At 40.2% G+C, this 19005-nt stretch overlaps 1 protein-coding gene across 4 annotated transcripts in view; it reads left to right on the top strand.

The window, feature by feature from the left end:
* The first annotated feature begins 3388 nt into the window (after nucleotides 1–3388).
* LOC115137697 (SLAM family member 5-like) overlaps nucleotides 3389–19005 on the top strand; it is a 30463-nt gene continuing 14846 nt past the window's right edge. For all 4 annotated transcript variants that reach the window (XM_029674024.2, XM_029674025.2, XM_065024709.1 and 1 more), the window contains exon 1: nucleotides 3389–3575. In XM_029674024.2, coding sequence (XP_029529884.1) covers nucleotides 3506–3575 — 70 coding nt within the window. In that variant the 5' untranslated portion in view covers nucleotides 3389–3505. The remainder of the gene's footprint in view (nucleotides 3576–19005) is intronic.

Below are 19005 nucleotides of genomic sequence, written 5' to 3'. Positions count from 1 at the left end.
CACTGGAGTTGCTTACCAAGACTACATTAAATGTTCCTGAGTGGCCTAATAACAGTTTTCACTTAAATTGGCTTGAAAATATATGTCAAAACTTGAAAAAGTCTGTCTAGCAATGATCAACAACTAACTTGACAGAGCTTGAAGAATAAGAAGAATGTGCAAATACTGTGAGAACCTCTTAGAGACTTACCCAGAAAGACAGCTGTAATAGCTGCCCAAGATGCTTCTACAAATCATTGACTCAGGGGTGTGAATACTTATGTAAATGAGATATTTCTGTATTTAATTTTGAAAAAATGTGTAAACATTTCTAAAAACATATTTTTACTATTTTTTATTTTTACTGAGATATTGTGTGTAGATATGTGAGAAGAAACATCTGTTTAATCCATTTTGAATTTAGTCTGTAACACAACAAAATGTGGAATAAGTCAATGGGTATGAATGCTTTCTGAAGGCACTGAGTGTACAAAACATTAGGAACACATTCATAATACTGAGTTGCACACGCTTTTGCTCTCAGAACAGCCTCAGTTTGCCGGGTCATGGACTCTACAAGGTATTGAAAGTGTTCCACAGGGATGCTGGCCCATGTCAACAACCATGTTTCCCACAGTTGTGTGAAGTTGGCTGGATGTCCTTTGGGTAGTGGACCATTCTTGATACACACCGGGAAACTGATGAGTGTGAAAAACCGAACAGCATTGCAGTTCTTGACACACTCTAACCATTGCGCCTGGCACCTACTGTTATATTCTGTTCAAAAGCAATTCAATATTTTGTCTTACCCATTCGCTCTCTGAATGGAACACATACACAATCCATGTTTCAATTGTCTCAAGGCTTAAAAATCCTTATTTAAAATTGGGATAGGGGGCAGCATTTTCACTTTTGGATGAAAAGCGTGACCAGAGTAAACTGCCTCCAACTCAGTCCCAGATGCTAATATATGCATATTATTAGTAGTATTGGATAGAAAACACTCTGAAGTTTCTACAAATGTTTGACTGATGTCTGTGAGTATAACAGAACTCATATGGCAGGCATAAACCTGAGAAACAATCCAACCAGGAAGTGGGATATCTGAGGTTTGTAGTTGTTCAACTCAGCCCCTATTGAAGATACAGTGGGATATTGGTCATGTTCCACTTCCTAAGGCTTCCACTAGATGTCAACAGTCTTTAGAAACTTGTTTCAGGCTTCTACTGTGAAGGGGGGTTGATTGAGAGGGGAATGAGTCAGGTGTCTGGCAGAGAGCCACGGCTCGTGACGTGCGGTCATGAGAGAGTTAGCTCGCATTCCATTGCTTATTCTCCGGTTGGGACATTATTTAAGATTTATGTTAAAAACATCCTAAAGATTGATTCTATACTTCGTTTGATATGTTTGTACGACCAGTAAATATGACTTTTTGGACTTTTCGTCCGACCTTTCCGCTGGATTTGCACGCGCGTTTGGATTTGTTTACCAAACGCCCTAACAAAAGGAGGTATATGGACATAAATGATGAACTTTATCGAACAAATCAAACATTTATTGTGGAACTGGGATTCCTGGGAGTGCATTCGGATGAATATCATCAAAGGTAAGTGAATGTTTATAATGCTATTTCTGACTAATGTTGACTACACAACATGGCGGATATTTCTTTGGCTGGTTTGGGCTCTGAGCGTCATACTCAGATTATTGCATGGTAAGCTTTTTCTGTAAAGTTTTTTTGAAATCTGGATTAAGGAGAAGTTGATCTAAAGTTCCATGTAATAGTTGTATCTATTATCAATGTTTATTAGGAGTATTTCTGTGAATTAATGTGGCTCTCTGCAAAATCACCACATGTTTTGGAACTACTGAACATAGCATGCCAATGTAAATGAGATTTTTGGATATAAACAACTTTCCGAACAAAACATACATGTATTGTGTAACCTGAAGTCCTATGAGTGTCATTTGATTAAGATCAAAGGTTAGTGATTAATTTTATCTGTCACCTTAGAGATCCTTTTTATGTCTCTATTTTGGTTTGGTCAGGGCGTGAGTTGGGGTGGGCATTCTAATTTTTATGTTCTATGTCCGCTAGCAGAATCCCGTTCCCAGACAGGTTGTCTCCTCCCCTTCATCTACACTAATTGAAGTGGATTTAACAGGTAACCGTGACATCAAGGGACCATAGCTTTCACCTGGATTCACCTGGTCTATCTGTCATGGAAAGAACAGGAATTCCTGATATTTTGTACACTCAGTGTATATACCTCACACTATAGCATACAGAAGGCTACCAGACACGATAATACAAACTGCAAACAGTTCACAGTGAAATTCTCTTTTCTCCACTAGAAGGTGCTCTTTAATCGATGTCCCTTCCACGGGAAGGTTAGGCTAACATAGGCTAATGCGATTAGCATGAGTTTGTAAGTAACATGAACATTTCCCAGGACATAGACATATCTGATATTGGCAGAAAGCTTCAATTCTTGTTAATCTAACTGCACTGACCAATTTACAGTAGCTATTACAGTGGAATAATACCATGCTATTGTTTGAGGAGAGTGCACAATTTTGAACATTAAAGTTTATTAATAAACAAATGAGGCACATTTGGGCAGTCTTGATACAGAAATGCAATGGATCATTCATCAGTCGATAACTTTGCACATTCACTGCTGCCTAGTGGCCAAAACCGAAATTGCACCTGAGCTAGAATAATACATTATGGCCTTTCTCTTGCATTTCAAAGATGATGGTACAAAAAAATATACAAAAGAAAGGTTGTTTTTTTTCTTTGAATTATCTTTTACCAGATCTATTGTGTTATTTTATCCTACATTTCTTTCACATTTCCAAAAATGTCACACTGTTTCCTTTCAAATGTTACCAAGAATATGCATATCCTTGCTTCAGGGCCTGACATACAGGCAGTTGGATTTGGGTATGTCATTTTAGGTGAATTTTTTTTTTTTAAAGGGGCAGATCCTTAAGAGTTTTTTAACAACCTACACTCTGGTTCATCACTACATAACAAGTCTACTAACCGCTCCCTTTATCTCAAGAGGGATGGGTATTATAATGTAATGAGCTCAGACATGATGGCAGTCATGGATTATCCAATTTCTCACACATGCTTCTTCTACTAAGCCTCCATCTCCTCATGGTGTTGTGATGTTGTGATTACTGACAGGGTCATCAAATACACCACTGTAGATGGAGTTGTAATCTTATCTCTCTACCTCGAGAGGGAGAGAAAGACTGGTGATGAGATGAGGGGTGTAAACATTTGCCCGAACAGTTGCAACTAAAACAGCCGTTTCTATTGGATAAATTCAGGTAGGTCCCTCCCCGTTCTGTTTCCTTCTGTTTAAGAAACATTTAGCAACAGAATCGTCTTAATGAATACACCACAGAGGGCTGCTGGTCTGGTTGAGTCTATTCTCTCCTCTGTACCAGGACAAGATCACATCTTTCCAGTTCTTCACAGTGCGCACCACTGAACAGCTGGAGCTTTAGAGGAATGAACCATTTGTTCAGATGGAGAAGGCTTGCCAGACTGATGTTCATGCTGCTATATTTTGTCATTAATGGTATGTTTCTTTTGTTTTTACTGATTTTCTGCACTACCTAAAATTGTATGTGGGAGATGACAGATAAGTAGCCAAATGTTTTTATTTGTAAATGTTTTAATTAGCAACATTGGTCAAATTCAAAAATGCTAAATCATTTAAACAGTGCAACATTTACACTGTGTGAAGCCTATCGCTAAGACTCATTCCAAAATAACATTCCTCCCTTTCTGGAGAGACGTGCTCCTGTATCCTGTCCGAGCATTAGACAAATATTTAAAGTAAGGGATAGATACAGACAGGGATAGGTTGTTTCACGGGGAAAAAAGAGTTGTAGGATATAAAAGTTTGTGATCTATACACCAACTACAGAGTATGCCAATACTTTATTGATTCATAGACTAATGTAGATGAGAGATTAATAATATTTTTGGAAACAACAGGCTGATAACCTTTTATAGTTCTCTGAGACTGAGACTGTAGCTTGTCATTTGAAACTAATTTGTGTTCTATTACAATTTTTGACAAATGACAGAAGTCATGTGTTTAGGCTCACAGTGCCTGCCCATTGATGTTTGAAAAGACTAATGACTATGGATATGACAATAAAACATGCACCTTTATGGACATGGCTTCATCCCCAAAATGATGAAATTCTTTAATGGATATCAATATCTAAAAGTCATTAGGTAAAATGAACATTGAAACTCAGTGGCATTTAAGCTACTTTCGAGGGGGACATTAAACAGGAAATGTTTGTGGTTTCCTGTGATTATGTGGTCAGTGGCTGTCTGTCACATAGATGGATGGAAGAGCGAGAGGCAGGTCTTTGGAACAGGTGATGTCTTTTTGACAAAGTTCATGGGCTAGTCCACTAGTCAGCTCACCACAAATATGATGTACCTCTGTTCATAGCGTGAGACAAAAAAGTGGTGTTTTTTTAGGGTGTAAGTGTCTCGCTTGAATGTCTTAAAACTGAGAATGAAGACGTTCAAGAGAAATAAGAACTACTCTACATGACCAAAAGTATGTGGTCAGCAGTGGTGTAATGTACTTAATTAAAAATACTTTAAAGTACTACTTAAGTAGTTTTTTGGGGTTGGCCTTATGAATTCGAGCAGTGTTCTCTTGGCATCCGCCAAACCCAGATTCATCCATCTGACTGCCAGAATGGTGAAGCGTGATTTCCAATGCTCAAGAGTCCAATGGCGGTGAGCTTTACTTGAATCCAGCTGATGCTTCTCGCATTGCGCATTTTAGGCTTGTGTGTGTGTGGTTGCTCGGCCATGGAAACCCACAGTTCTCGTGCTGACATTGCTTCCAGAGGCATATTGGAACTCAGAAGTGAGTGTTGAAACCGAGGACAGACAATTGTTACACGCTATAGGCCTACTATAGGCTAACGTTAACTAGCTGGCCTGGCACATCATTGCCAATGAAAGGACGTTAGGCTAGCTATAGCAAACATTTTAGCCAGGCAGCCTAGAACAACATAAACTAAAAGTGTGTAGCCTACTGTATGACAGTTTCTAATATGAAAGAGGAGGATGTCATTGCCGTTTCTCTACAAGTACGGTGAGTCAACATGTATTTTCTACTTGCATGCAAGCACGCACACACACAGAAATCAGTACCATGGACAACCACATTATATTTAGCTTACATTGATTGGACTAAATCGTTTTATATATATATTTTAGTTGTCACTGTTTTAGACTAAGCATAGGTGATTAGATAATTTTGGAATGCTGAAGTTGAAATGGTGATGAAATAGTGGAGGCAGCGCCTGTTCTTTGCGACTTGTGGTAACTCTGTGGTTCTAAATCAATAGTTGTTTAGTAGTCCGAAAATGTCGGCAACATTAACTTGCTTGACCATGCTGTAGGTCATGTAACTGTTTATTATATGCAATATGTTTTGCGAACTTCACCTGATAGATGTAGCTCTAAGTTTTTTGAATTAAATAAAGTTGTGGTTGAATTTATTCTTTCATTGTGTCTTCTTAATGTCTCAGCCTTAGGCCTATAGGCCTGGATTCGGTCTGAGATAGCAACATTTGAAATGGTGTTGTTTACATTGGATAAAAGTATCATACACTGCAGTTGAGAAACAATGTGAAGCTAATTCTGCTTTGAAAGTTGATTAACTTGTAATCCCACTTTTGAGAAAATGGCCATTGAATGTTTTGGTACACCTACTGGAGAGTTCTTCTTTGTCTACACCTATTCAGCATCGTTCACACACTCTTAAGCCTTAGCCACACCCAACCACTGATTTCAAGACTAATACTGGTGAAAGTAGTAGCCTACAATAAGGAAAAACTCGTAAAAATATACTTCATATACACCTTGGTCTATTTCTTAACTTCTTAGTGATTCCTTCCCGCTCGAATTCCGTTAATGGGATTGATTTGACAACATCCAGTGAAATTGAAGTGCGCCAAATTAAAAAACAGAAATACTCATAATAAAAATGAATAAAACATACAAGTGTTATACATCAAAATAAAGCTTAACTTCTTGTTAATCCAGCCGCTGTGTCAGATTTCAAAAGGGCTTTATGGCGAAAGCAGACCATGCGATTATCTGAGGACAACGCCCCGCATACAATCACATGAAAATCAGATTTCAACCAGGCAGGTGTGTGACAAAAGTCAGAAATAGCGATATAATTAATGCCTTACCTTTGAAGATCTTCTTCTGTTGGCACTCCAAAATGTAGATACTAGAAAGTATCTAATAAGTTACCTGTAAACTTGGTCCAAACATTTCAAGCAACGTTCCTAATCCAACCTTAGGTATCCTAAAACTTAAATAATTGATCAAATGTAAGACGGAATATACTGTGTTCAATACCGGATAAAAACAATGTGAAGCGCATTCCAGTTCACGCGCACCAAACAGAAGAGTCCACTTGGCTTGACACTCACAAAGAACAGTCGTACTTCTTCATTTTTCAAAAGAAAAACATCAACCAATTTCTAAAGACTGTTGACATCTAGTGGAAGCCATAAGAACTGCAACCAGGTTCCTACTAAATAGAGCTTCCCATAGAAACCTAAAGGAAAACACATTGACCTCAATTTCTTTTTTTGTCCTCTGGGTTTCGCCTGCCAAATCACTTCTGTTATACTAACATACATTATTTTAACAGTTTTAGAAACTTCAGAGTGTTTTCTTTCCAAATCTACCAATTATATGCATATCCTAGCTTCTGGGCCTGAGTAACAGGCAGTTTACTTTGGGCTAGCTTTTCATCCAAACGTGAAATTACTGCGCCCTATCCCTAAGAAGTCCAGATAAAAATATTTTGTAATTATTAGATGATGCTTACCCAGACACATGTCTAAATTGATGGGAAAATCAATGCTATAACCATCCCCCAGATGGCATGTTCATGTTCTTGACATGTTCATAAAATAGCAAGTTAGCTAAACAATTGAACCATAATACCAACCCATAGCTTCAGTAGAAATGGTTTGGTATAGCTAGCCACCATCCATGAAGTTTGAATCTGCAGGTAGCTAAAGCTAACCAACTAGGTTCAATGTTAGCCAGCTAGATAACATAACTAGCAATTAAAATGGCTTTCTGAGATACTAATAGTATTACTACACAGATCCTCTACGTAATGTTAGCTCGCGAGCCAGCAAGCTAATGTTTGCTTGCTAGCCTACAGTACACCTTAACTTGCAATGAAAATGACTTTCTGAGAAAATTAGAAATGTATAACATCTGAAAATGTGTCTAGACTCTTAACCATATATATGGGTGAACTCTTCACGGCATCGTAGCTACACCTTGTTTGGCTCATTGTTGTGTCAAGTCAACCGTGTGCAGAAAGTAACGTTAGTCCATCACAACTTTTTCACACTGATCTTTGAGAGGAGTAGCAACATCTGCCATATCATGGATTCAGAGCTATCTTTCTAATATAACATTTAATGTGTGGTGTACCGCAGGGTAGCACTCTAGGCTCTCTACTATTTTTATGTTTACCTGCCATTGGAATTAAACAAAGCATGTGTGTTCATGATTTATTTAGTCATAACAAAGAGTTGCGGTCTGTTTTGGAATGGGTGGCCTGTAATCAACTAGTCCCGAACTTCTCTAAAACTAACAGCATTGTATTTGGTACAACTCATTCCATAAGTTCTAGACCTCAACTGAATCTGGTAATGAATGGTGTGGCTGTTGAAGTTGAGGAGACTAAATTACTTGGTGTTACCTTAGATTGTAAACTGTCATGGAAAAAACATATAGATTCAATGGTTGTAAAGATGGGGAGAGGTCAGTGGTGGATAAAGTACCCAATTCTCATACTTGAGTAAAAGTATAGATACCTTAATGAAAGTTACTCAAGTAAAAGTGACTGTCAGCCAGTAAAAAACTACTTGAGTAAAAGTTTTAAAGTATTTGGTTTTAAATATACTTAAGTATCAAAAGTAAATGTAATTGCTAAAATATACTGAAGTATCAAAAGTAAAAGCAAAATTATCAATCATTTAGAATTCCTTATATTTTTCTTGTTTTAAAAATGGACGAGTAGCCAGGGACACACTCCAACATTAGTGAGTCCACCAGCCCAGAGGTAGTAGGACAACAACCACCCGAGCCACTGACCCCACTGACCCCGTTACTTCACCCCACTATCATCCGGGAGGCGAGGTCAGTACAGCTCCATCAAAACTGGGACCAAAAGACTGAAAAACAGCTTCAATTTTAAGGCCATCAGACTGTTAAATAGCCATCACTAGCACAGATAAGCTGCTGCATACATAGACAGACTTGAAATCATTGGCCACTTTAATAAATGGAACACTAGTCACTTTAATAATGTCACTTTAATGTTTACATATCTTGCATTACTCATCTAATATGTATATACAATATTATATACTATCTACTGTATTGTAGCCTATGCCGCTCTGACATTGCTTATCCATATATTTCCATTCCTTTACTTAGATTTGTGTATATTAAGTATTTGTTTTGAAATTGTTAGATATTACTTGTTACATTTCTGCACATCAGAATTATAAGCACAAGCATTGTTTCTCACCCGCAATAACATCTGCTAAACATACAGTATGTATGTGACCAATATAATTTGATTTGATGACCAAGTTTAATCTTAATAAGTGTATGAATTTGACAATTTCCTGTCCTGCTAAGCATTCAAAGTGTAAAGTGTTTTTGGTTGTCAGGGAAAATGTACGGAGTGAAAAGTACAATGTTTTTTTTAGGAATGTGGTGAAGTAGTAAAAGTTGTCAAAAATATAAATAGTTATAAACAGATACCCAAAAAACGACTTAAGTATTACTTTAAAGTTCTGCTTTGATGACACCACCAAGTCCTGCAGGCTCTAGTTATGTCTTATCTTGATTATTGTCCAGTCGTGTGGTTGAGTGCTGCAAGGAAAGACATAGTTAAGCTGCAGCTGGCCCAGAACAGAACGGCACGTCTTGCTCTTCATTGTAATCAGAGGGCTGATATAAATACTATGCATGCAAGTCTATCTTGGCTAAAAGTTGAGGAGAGACAGACATGCCACTAGGGGTCTTTTCACAGTACCCAAATCCAGAACAAATTCATGAAAGTGTTTTGTATTATCTAGAGCAATTAGTGCATGGAACTTCCATCTCATAATGCTCAAATGAACAGCAAACCTGGTTTCACAAAACAGATAAAGAAACACCTCACGGCCCCATGCCTCTCCCCTATTTGACCTAGATAGTTTGTGTGTATTTATTGATATGTAGGCCACATGTGCCATTTTTTTTATGTAGTTTTGTCCTTGAGCTGTTCTTGTCTATTAGTGTTCTGTATTATGTCATGTTTCATGTTTTATGTGGATCCCAGGAAGAGCATTGCTTTCGCAACAGCTAATGGGGATTCTAATAAAATTAAATACATTTTAAAAAAGGCACATACATGAAAGTTCACCTGTTCCAGAATGCATTTTTGGGGGAAAAACACATTTTGATCAAATAAAAATAAAAGAAACATTCAAATGCCTATCCAGTAAAGTAGTGACGTGCAATATTTGAAGCCCGAAACTTGCACTGACAGTCAGGATAAGGATGAGTCTGTGACAGTAGGAGTGACATTCTTGGAGAAGGTGGAACCCTACCTTTTGGCTGATCCATTTGTGGTTGCAGGGTGAGTACAAACGGAGTTGGGTACTGTGGAATTGATGAAGGTAACCTGAAGTGGTCTTTTTATAATTGTTTGTGTTTCTGCTGGTCAGAGGGCAGAGGCGCTTCTCACCAAATTAATTGGGAAAAGAGATGTGACTTGCTTTGCTCTCAAGAAAATGGTGCCATTGAAAGGAGTGATTATGGGGTAGCACTGAATGTGAAAGTGGACCAACTGAAAGGGAAAGATTCCTGGTGTTTTGTGATACTCGTCATTTGGTGCGATGCAGACAGGGTGGCATGAGTGGTGAAACAGAAGAGTCATTGTCTGTTCTTTTGAATTTTCATGATGAGTCTCTGCCCGACAAAGTGATGTTAGGATATTTCAGTTATCCCGCACAAGCTTATGTGCCAAATACATTATGCTGTTACAGGTGTCAAACCTATGGGCATGTAGCAGCAGTGTGTAGGATGGAGGTTCCTAGGTGTGAAAAGTGAGCAGAAGGGCATGAGATAAAGGAATGTGTAGCATTGGGGGAAAATGTGGAATGTTTTAATTGTAAGGGTGTCCATGAGACTGGGCATCAGAAGTGTCCGGTGCGAGAGAGGCAGGTTGAAGTTACCAGGGTTAGTGTAGAGCAGAGGGTGTTGTATGCTGAGGCAGTAAAGAAAGTTGAGAAAGATGGGTCAAGGGGGTGGGATACTGAGAGGAGTCTTGTGAGTAGCAGATCTGTATCAACACAGAGGGATAGGCCAAAGAATGATATATGCTACAGTAAGATTGGCTTTTAGCATTCATAGCAATGGTTATCATCTGTCCCGCAGGGATGGAAAAGTCACAGACAATAGAGGTTGTGGTGGCAGCTGCAGAGAAATATTTGGGTGTACGAGATTTGAAGTCAGAAGAGTTACAGGATGTGTTGAGTCGTGGTGTCCCGTCCTTTCGGAATGTAGGATTAGATAGGTTTAAATAGTGGAGTAGTGTGGTGGGGTATTAATGGGAGGAGGGTTAGATGGTATGGTATTAGGTAGTTATTGTCCAGTCTAGTTGGTGGTGGTAATGCAAGATCTATTGGATGCCAACCACCGTTGAACCTCATCGAAGAAGTAGTGACGTGCGAAATACGCCTAGCTTCTTGAAACGGGTCGCATATCACGGTGTCAAGGTATATGAACTAACAGGTTATAGAGCAAACAATGCAATTATCCCAACACATAAGTTGTAATATGGCTTTTATTCCTGGCTTTGGCTTCCCCATGATTTTACCCACGCACCCCTATTGCTGTCCTGTATAGGCTACCTGAACCTGTATGACATGAGCCATCCTCATGATCTCTCCCAGCTTGGATAGAAAGTTGAGCGTAAAACCAGTCTATTAATGCTATATAATACAGTCAGTCCACCCTCAAAACACTAGCTTACTAGGGATTGTTTCATTATGCAGTGTACTATCTATTGCTATATATCGTGTTTAGCCACTAACTTTGTATCAACTTTAAACATCAAATAGGAAAATGAGGGGAAAAAAGTAGTCGATTTGAGGATAAATTCACCCACTATTTATTGTTGAACTCAGCGGTTATTGTCTGGATAATACCTTACACAAATGGGTTGCAATATTCAAGGTAAATTAAATCTAATTCAATCCAATTTGAGACTCCCCTGGTGTCATGAAGTTCTCAATTTTTGTGTGCAAATGTTTACACCATGGCATGTATGTCCAGGTTGCGAGACTGACTGTTTTCTGTACTGAGTACTGCCACACCAGACAGTCTTTCCTGAGAAATTGTGCATTATGTGAAATTATGCATTATTAGTCTTGATGCATGCCAAGATACACCATAGATAAAGGGCTGTTGATATTGAAACCACAACTCAAATTCCGCTTCACGTGGATGAACAAAATCATAAACAGCTTTTTTTGTTCAAACTCTCAAGAACTGTTGTTGTCTGGTAAAGATGATCTGTTTGCATCTGCTAACTCATTGGCTGTCCAGTATCCAGACGACCTGTCTCCAGAACAGCAATTAAGGAGAATGGGGGAGTCAATTAAAGATATCACAGAATTGCTGTATTTGAAGCACAACTACCTTCTGCCCAATTTCCCTGTTGTTGCTATGACAATCAAGCTATAACTGTTGCTTCTATGGAGAGATCATTTTCTAAACTAAAAGTCATAAAGAACTACCTACACTCTAAAAAATGCTGCGTTGTTTTCTGTTACGAACCGGCTTGAAGCACGTAACAAAAAGGGAGACAATGTGGAGATAAGGAATAACAGAATTATATTTCATAACTGAAGTAACCAATATACAATAAACAATGGTGTATGTAGTCAGTAGTGTAAGTGTGTGGTTGCGCGCATAGATGTAATAATGAGGGTTGTTGAAAGGTGCCAAAGCAAAGGCCACAACACCAAAAGACACAGGACAACACAACACAACACAACACAAAAACACCACCAAAAACCACCACAACACAAAATCCAGCAGTGTCTCTGCACGCTGAGTCTCCTCGATGAATGGGGAAAAGGTGTATTTATCCCGGGACACACCCGGGCCCATGTGTGTCCCATTTCAGTGACGACCGTCCCGGCTCCGCCCACCGACATCCTAATAAGGAAAACAAGAACAAAGAGAAAGAATTAGGCAGACAGAGTGGGAGGGTCGTCACATCTTTAAAAAGAGAAAGGTTGGGTTGTTAATGCTGGGTTAATTCTCCTGCCAAATCAAAGTTATCCAGCAAGCTGTTGAATGAGGATTGTTGCAGCTGTAGCAAGTCTAGCAGACAGTGCCGCCTGCTCATAGTGGAATTACTTTGAGGGATAAATGGGCAAGGCGCTATGGCTGACCAAAAACTGAGTTAAAAGCTATCTAACATTGTTTATTATCCATTCAGGCTAAATAGACCTAGCTAACAAAATTACATATCTCTGTCATTGACAATATTAGAAAATGTTGGCAACCCCATGCATGCTAGCTCAAACATTAGTTAACTAACGTTACTTAGCTAACATGTTCTGACTTGCCTGGCTAACTATTTAACAATCAATTGTTCTGTGCTGTGTGCCAGGAAGCAAAAAATTTAATGTCGCTTTGGCTGGCTAGTTATGTCAGTGCCTGTAGAAAGCATGTCTTCTGTAAGCCTAACTTTAACACTACTGCTTTGTTTCATGTCAGGTAGTTAGCTCAAACATTTGGTGTCCCATCCGGTTTGGCTGGCTAGATTTGACTAAGCTAGACCTATTCCCTGTCTCTGAGTTCATGTAACATGATTGGAGCTAGTTGGCAAATTTATAGCTAGTGCTTTTAGGGTGGTTAAGTTACTGTATGCTTTTTTTTTTTGCCTAATTGTTAACTGGCTAGGTAGTCTCAATCTGGATGCATACTGTTACTTTAGGTACTGGGAGTCTTGTGAGTGAAAACATCAAAGTTAAACAATTTGATTGCTTTTCTGATTTTCGTGACCAAGCTTCCTGCTGCTAGCTGGACATAATACTATGCTAGGCTATCGATACACTTACACAAATGCTTGTCTTGCTTTGGCTGTAAAGCATACTTTCAAAATCTGAGCTGACAGGGTGATTAACAAAAGGCTAAGCTGTGTCTCACTATATTTCACTTGTGATTTCATGAATATGAATATTTTCTAGATTTTTTTTGTCCGTTGGGTTATGCTAATTAGTGTAGTTGATGACAATTCTCCCGGATCCGGGAGGGGTAGTTAGTCATTTTTGGGGTATCTTTACTATACTTTTACTTCATTACATTCCTAAATTTAAAAACATGTACTTACTCTACATTTTCCTTGACACCCAAAAGTGCTCATTACATCTTGAATGCTTAGCAGGACAGGAACATTTTCCAATTCACGTACTTGTCAAGAGAACATTCCTGGTCATCCCTACTGCTAGGAAGCTAAGTGTTTGTTTCTTGGGCTTCGGGAATGTGACTGAAAAAGCAAAAACGAAACTGATTGAAAGTATAAGGGGATATCGGTGAACATGGTGACAGTACAATGAGTGGAGGATACTCACTGTACTTGAATAAAAGTAAAGATAAGTAAAGTAAAGATAACTTAATAGAAAATTACAAAAGTGAAAGTCACGCAGTATAAGTCAAAAGTATTTGGCTTTAAATATACTTTCGTATCAAAAGTACATGTTATTGCTAAAACATACAAGTATCAAAATAATAAATATGGGCTCCCGAGTGGCGAAGCGGTGTAAGGCACTGACAGTAGAGTAGTTTGATTCCAGGCTGTATCACAACTGGCCGTGATTGGGAGTCACATAAGGTGGTGTATAATTGGCCCAGCGTGTCCAGTTTTGGCCGGTGTAGGTCGTCATTGTAAATAACAATTTGTTCTTTATTTATTTCACCCTTATTTAACCAGATACGCTAGTTGAGAACAAGTTCTCATTTACAACTGTGACCTGGCCAAGATAAAGGAAAGCAGTGCGACACAAACACAGTTACACATTAAATAAACAAGCGTACAGTCAATAACACAATAGGAAAAAAATAACGTCTATATACAGTGTGTGCAAATGGTGTGAGGTAGGCAATAAATAGGCCATAGTAGTGAAGTTATTCACAATTTAACAAATTAACACAAGTGATAGATGAGCAGATGATGATGTGCAAATAGAGATACTGGTGTGCAGAAAAGTAAAAAACAATATGGGGATGAGGTAGGTAGATTGGGTGGGCTATTTACAGATGGACTATGTATAGCTGCAGTGATTGGTTAGCTGTTCAGATAGCTGATGTTAAAAGTTACTGAGGGAAATGTAAGTCTCCAGCTTCAGTGATTTTTGCAATTTGTTCCAGTCACCAGCAGCAGAGAACTGGAAGGAAAGGCAGACAAAGGAGGTGTTGGCTTTGGGGATGACCAGTGAGATATACCTGCTGGAGCACGTGCTACGGGTGGGTGTTGTTATCGTGACCAGTGAGCTGAGATAAAGCAGAGCTTTACCTAGCATAGACTAAGATGACCAGGAGCCAGTGATCCTGGCGACTAATATGTTGCCAGGGCCAGCTGACAGGTCACAGTGGTGGGTGGTATAAGGGGCTTTGGTAACAAAACGGATGGCACTGTGATAGACTGAATCCAGTTTGCTGAATAAAGTGTTGGAAGCTATTTTGTAGATGACATCGTCGAAGTCGAGGATCGATAGTAAAACTTGGAGTATCCTAGGGTAAGTTTGGCGGCGTGAGTGAAGGAGACTGTTGCGAAATAGAAAGCCGACTCTAGATTTGATTTTGGATTGGAGATGTTTAATATGAGTCTGGAAGGAGAGTTTACACTCTAGCCAGACACCTAGGTAGTTGTCCACATATTCTAGGTCAGAACCGTCCAGGGTAGTGATGCTAGTCGGGCGGGTGGGTGATGGGCAGAAAACGGTTGAAAAGCATGCATTTGGTTTTACTAGCGTTTAAGAGCAGTTGGAGGCCACGCAAGGAGTATTGTATGGCATTGAAGCTCGTATGGAGCTTAGTTAACACAGTGTCCAAAGAAGGGTCAGATGTATACAGAATGATGTCGTCTGCGTAGAGGTGGATCAGGGAATCACCCGCAGCAAGAGCGACATCATTGATATATACAGAGAAAAGAGTCGGTGAACGCGACAGCTTACCAATCTTTAGGGATCTCGGACGATACGAAAAAGAGGTTGAACAGACTGGTAATAGGGGTTGCAACAACGGCGGTGGATAATTTTAGAAAGAGTGTCCAGGTGGTCTAGCCCAGCTGATTTGTACGGGTCCAGGTTTTGCAGCTCTTTCAGAACATCTGCTATCTGGATTTGGGTGAAGGTGCTGGGGAGGCTCAGGCAAGTAGCTGCAGGGAGGGGTGGGCTGTTGGACAAGGTTGGGGTAGCCAGGAGGAAAGCATGGCCAGCCGTAGAGAAATGCTTATTGAAATTTTCGATTATCAGTGCAGTGGGCAGCTGGGAGGAGGTGCTCTTGTTCTCCATGGACTTTACAGTGTCCCAAAACTTTTTGGAGTTAGAGCTACAGGATTCAAATTTCTGTTTGAAAAAGCTAGCCTTTGCTTTCCTGACTGACTGCGTGCGTGTATTGGTTCCTGACTTCACTGAACAGTTGCATATCGCGGGGACTATTCGATGCTATTGCAGTCCGCCACAGGATGTTTTTGTGCTGTTCAAGGGCAGTCAGGTCTGGAGTGAACCAAGGGCTATATCTGTTCTTAGTTCTACATTTTTTGAAAGGCGCATGCTTATTTAGGATGGTGAGGAAATTACTTTTAAAGAAGGACCAGGCATCCTCGACTGACGGGATGAGGTCAATATCCTTCCAGGATACCCGGGCCAGGTCGATTAGAAAGGTCTGCTCGCAGAAGTGTTTTAGGGAGCGTTTGACAGTGATGAGGAGTGGTCGTTTGATCGTGGACCCATCGCGGATGCAGGCAATGAGGCAGTGATCGCTGAGATCCTGGTTCAAAACAGCAGAGGTGTATTTGGAGGGCTAGTTGGTCAGGATAATATCTATGAGGGTGCCGTGCCCGTGTTTACGGATTTGCGGTTGTACCTGGTGGGTTCCTTGATGATTTGTGTGAGATTGAGGGCATCTAGCTTAGACTGTTGGACTGCCGGGGTGTTAAGCACATCGCAGTTTAGGTCACCTAACAGAATGAACTCTGAAGATAGATGGTGTCCATGGCACAGCTGGGAGCTAAGGTGGGTTAGTCTTAAACTGACTTGCCTAGTGAAATAAAGGTACAATTTTTTTAAATTATCCTGATTTTAAGCTAACAAGACGGCACCATTTTGTTTTTTTTATTGATGGATAGCCAGAGGCACACTCCAACATCTTTACAAAATGAGAATTTGTGTTTAGTGAGTCCGCCACATCAGAAGCAGTACTATGGAAATTAAAACGGTTTATGAATTACTTTTTGGAAGGTTACTGTCAAAATGATTTATATAAAAATTAAATACACATCGATGACAGGCGCATGGGCCCCCAGAGCTCTTATAATTCTCAAATTCAATGTTCAAAAGTTCAATCTCATCACGGACAAATTTAGCATCTTATCTAATTAGCAACATTTCAACTACTTGCTACTTTTTAGCTAGTTTTCAAACACTAGCATGCTAGCTAAACCTTCCCCTAACCCTAACCTCAACCCTTTTAGTTAACTCTAACCTTAACCCTTAATCCTTAACCTAGTATTCAAATCAAATTGTATTTGCCACACATACACATAGTTAGCAGATGTTATTGCGAGTGTAGCGAAATGCTTGTGCTTCTAGTTCCGACAGTGCAGCAATATCTAACAAGTAATCTTACAATTCCCCAACCACTAACTAATACACACAAATCTAAAGGGGTGAATGAGAATATGTACATATACTGTAAGTGTATGGATGAGCAATGGCAGAGCTGCGTAGGCAAGGCGCAATAGATGGTATAAAATGCAGTATAAACATTTGATTTGAGTCATGTAAGATATGTAAACATTATTAAAGTGGTATTATTTAGAGTGGCATTGTATAAAGTGACTAGTGATCCATTTATTAAAGTGGCCAGTAACTGGGTCTCAAGGTATGCAGAAAGTTTTGTGAATTTGTGATTGCTGTTTAGCAGTCTGATGGCCTTGAGATAGAAGCTGTTTTTTAGTCTCTCGGTCCCATCTTTGATGCACCTGTACTGACCTCACCTTCTGGATGGTAACGGGGTGAACAGGCCGTGGCTCAGTTGGTTGATGTTCTTGATGATCTTTTTGGTCTTCCTGTGACATTGAGTGCTGTAGGTGTCATGGAGGGCAGGTAGTTTGCCCCCGGTGATGCGTTGTGCAGACCGCACCACTCTCGGGAGAGCCTTGCAGTTGAGGGCAGTGCAGTACCAGGCTGTGATACAGCCTGACAGGATGCTCTCGATTGTGCATCTTTAAAAGTTTGTCAGGGTTTTGGTGACAAGCCACATTTCTTCACCACACTGTCTGTGTGAGTGGAACATTTCAGTTTGTCTGTGATGTGTATGCTGAGGAACTTTACACCTTCTCCACTGCTGTCCTTTCAATGTGGATAGGGGGGTGTTCCCTCTGCTGTGTCCTAAAGTCCACGATCATCTCCTTTGTTTTGTTGATGTTGAGTGAGAGGTTGTTTTCCTGGCACAACACTCCGAGTGCCCTCACATCCTCCCTGAGGGCTGGCTCGTAGTTGATGGTAATCAAGCCCACTACTGTTATGCCATCTGCAAACCTCATGACTGAGTTGGAGACGTGCATGGCCACGCAGTCGTGGGTGAACAGGGAGTACAGGGGGAGGGAGGGAGTGTTGAGGGTCAGCGAAGTGGCGATGTTGTTTCCTACCTTCACCACCTGGTGGTGGCCCGTCAGAAAGCCAAGGACCCAATTGCACAGGGCGGGGCTGAGATCCAGGGCATCCAGCTTGATAATGAGCTTGGAGGGTACTATGGTGTCGAATTCTGAGCTGAGCTGTAGTCAATGAACAGAATTCCTACATAGGTATTCCTTTTGTCCAGATGGGATAGGGAAGTGTGCAGTGTGATGGCGATTGCGTCGTCTGTGGACCTGGAGCGGGACTCTAACCCAGAAGCTTATAAGAAATCCAGCTATGCCCTTCGACAAACCATCAAACAGGCAAATCATCAAAACATGACCAAGATCGAATTGTACTACACCGGCTCTGACGCTCGTCGGATGTGGCAGGGCTTGCAAACTATTACAGACGACAAAGGGAAGCACAGCCGAGAGCTGTCCAGTGACACGAGCCTACCAGACGAGCTAAACTACTTCTATGCTCGCTTCGAGGCAAATAGCAGTGAAACATGCATGAGAGAACCAGCTGTTCCAGAAGACTGTGTGATCATGCTCTCCGCAGCCGATGTGAATAAGACCTTTAAACAGGTTAACATTCACAAGGCCTCAGGGCCAGACAGATTACCAGGACGTGTACTGCGAGCATGCGCTGACCAACTGGCAAGTGTCTTCACTAACATTTTCAACCTGTCCGAGTCAAATCAAATCAAATCCAATCAAATTGTATTTGTCACATACACATGGTTAACAGATGTTAATGCGAGTGTAGCGAAATGCTTGTGCTTCTAGTTCCGACAATGCAGTAATAACCAACAAGTAATCTAACTAACAATTCCAAAACTACTGTCTTATACACACAAGTGTAAGGGGATAAAGAATATGTACATAAAGATATATGAATGAGTGATGGTACAGAGTGGCATAGGCAAGATACAGTAGATGGTATCGAGTCATAAGGTGAACGCACCAATTTGTAAGTCGCTCTGGATAAGAGCGTCTGCTAAAT

The sequence above is a fragment of the Oncorhynchus nerka genome, linkage group LG11, assembly GCF_034236695.1.
Source record: "Oncorhynchus nerka isolate Pitt River linkage group LG11, Oner_Uvic_2.0, whole genome shotgun sequence".
NCBI classification, from domain to species: Eukaryota; Metazoa; Chordata; class Actinopteri; order Salmoniformes; family Salmonidae; genus Oncorhynchus; species Oncorhynchus nerka.
Note: the sequence above shows the minus strand (reverse complement) of the source record. Positions and strands in the feature narration are given on the sequence as shown.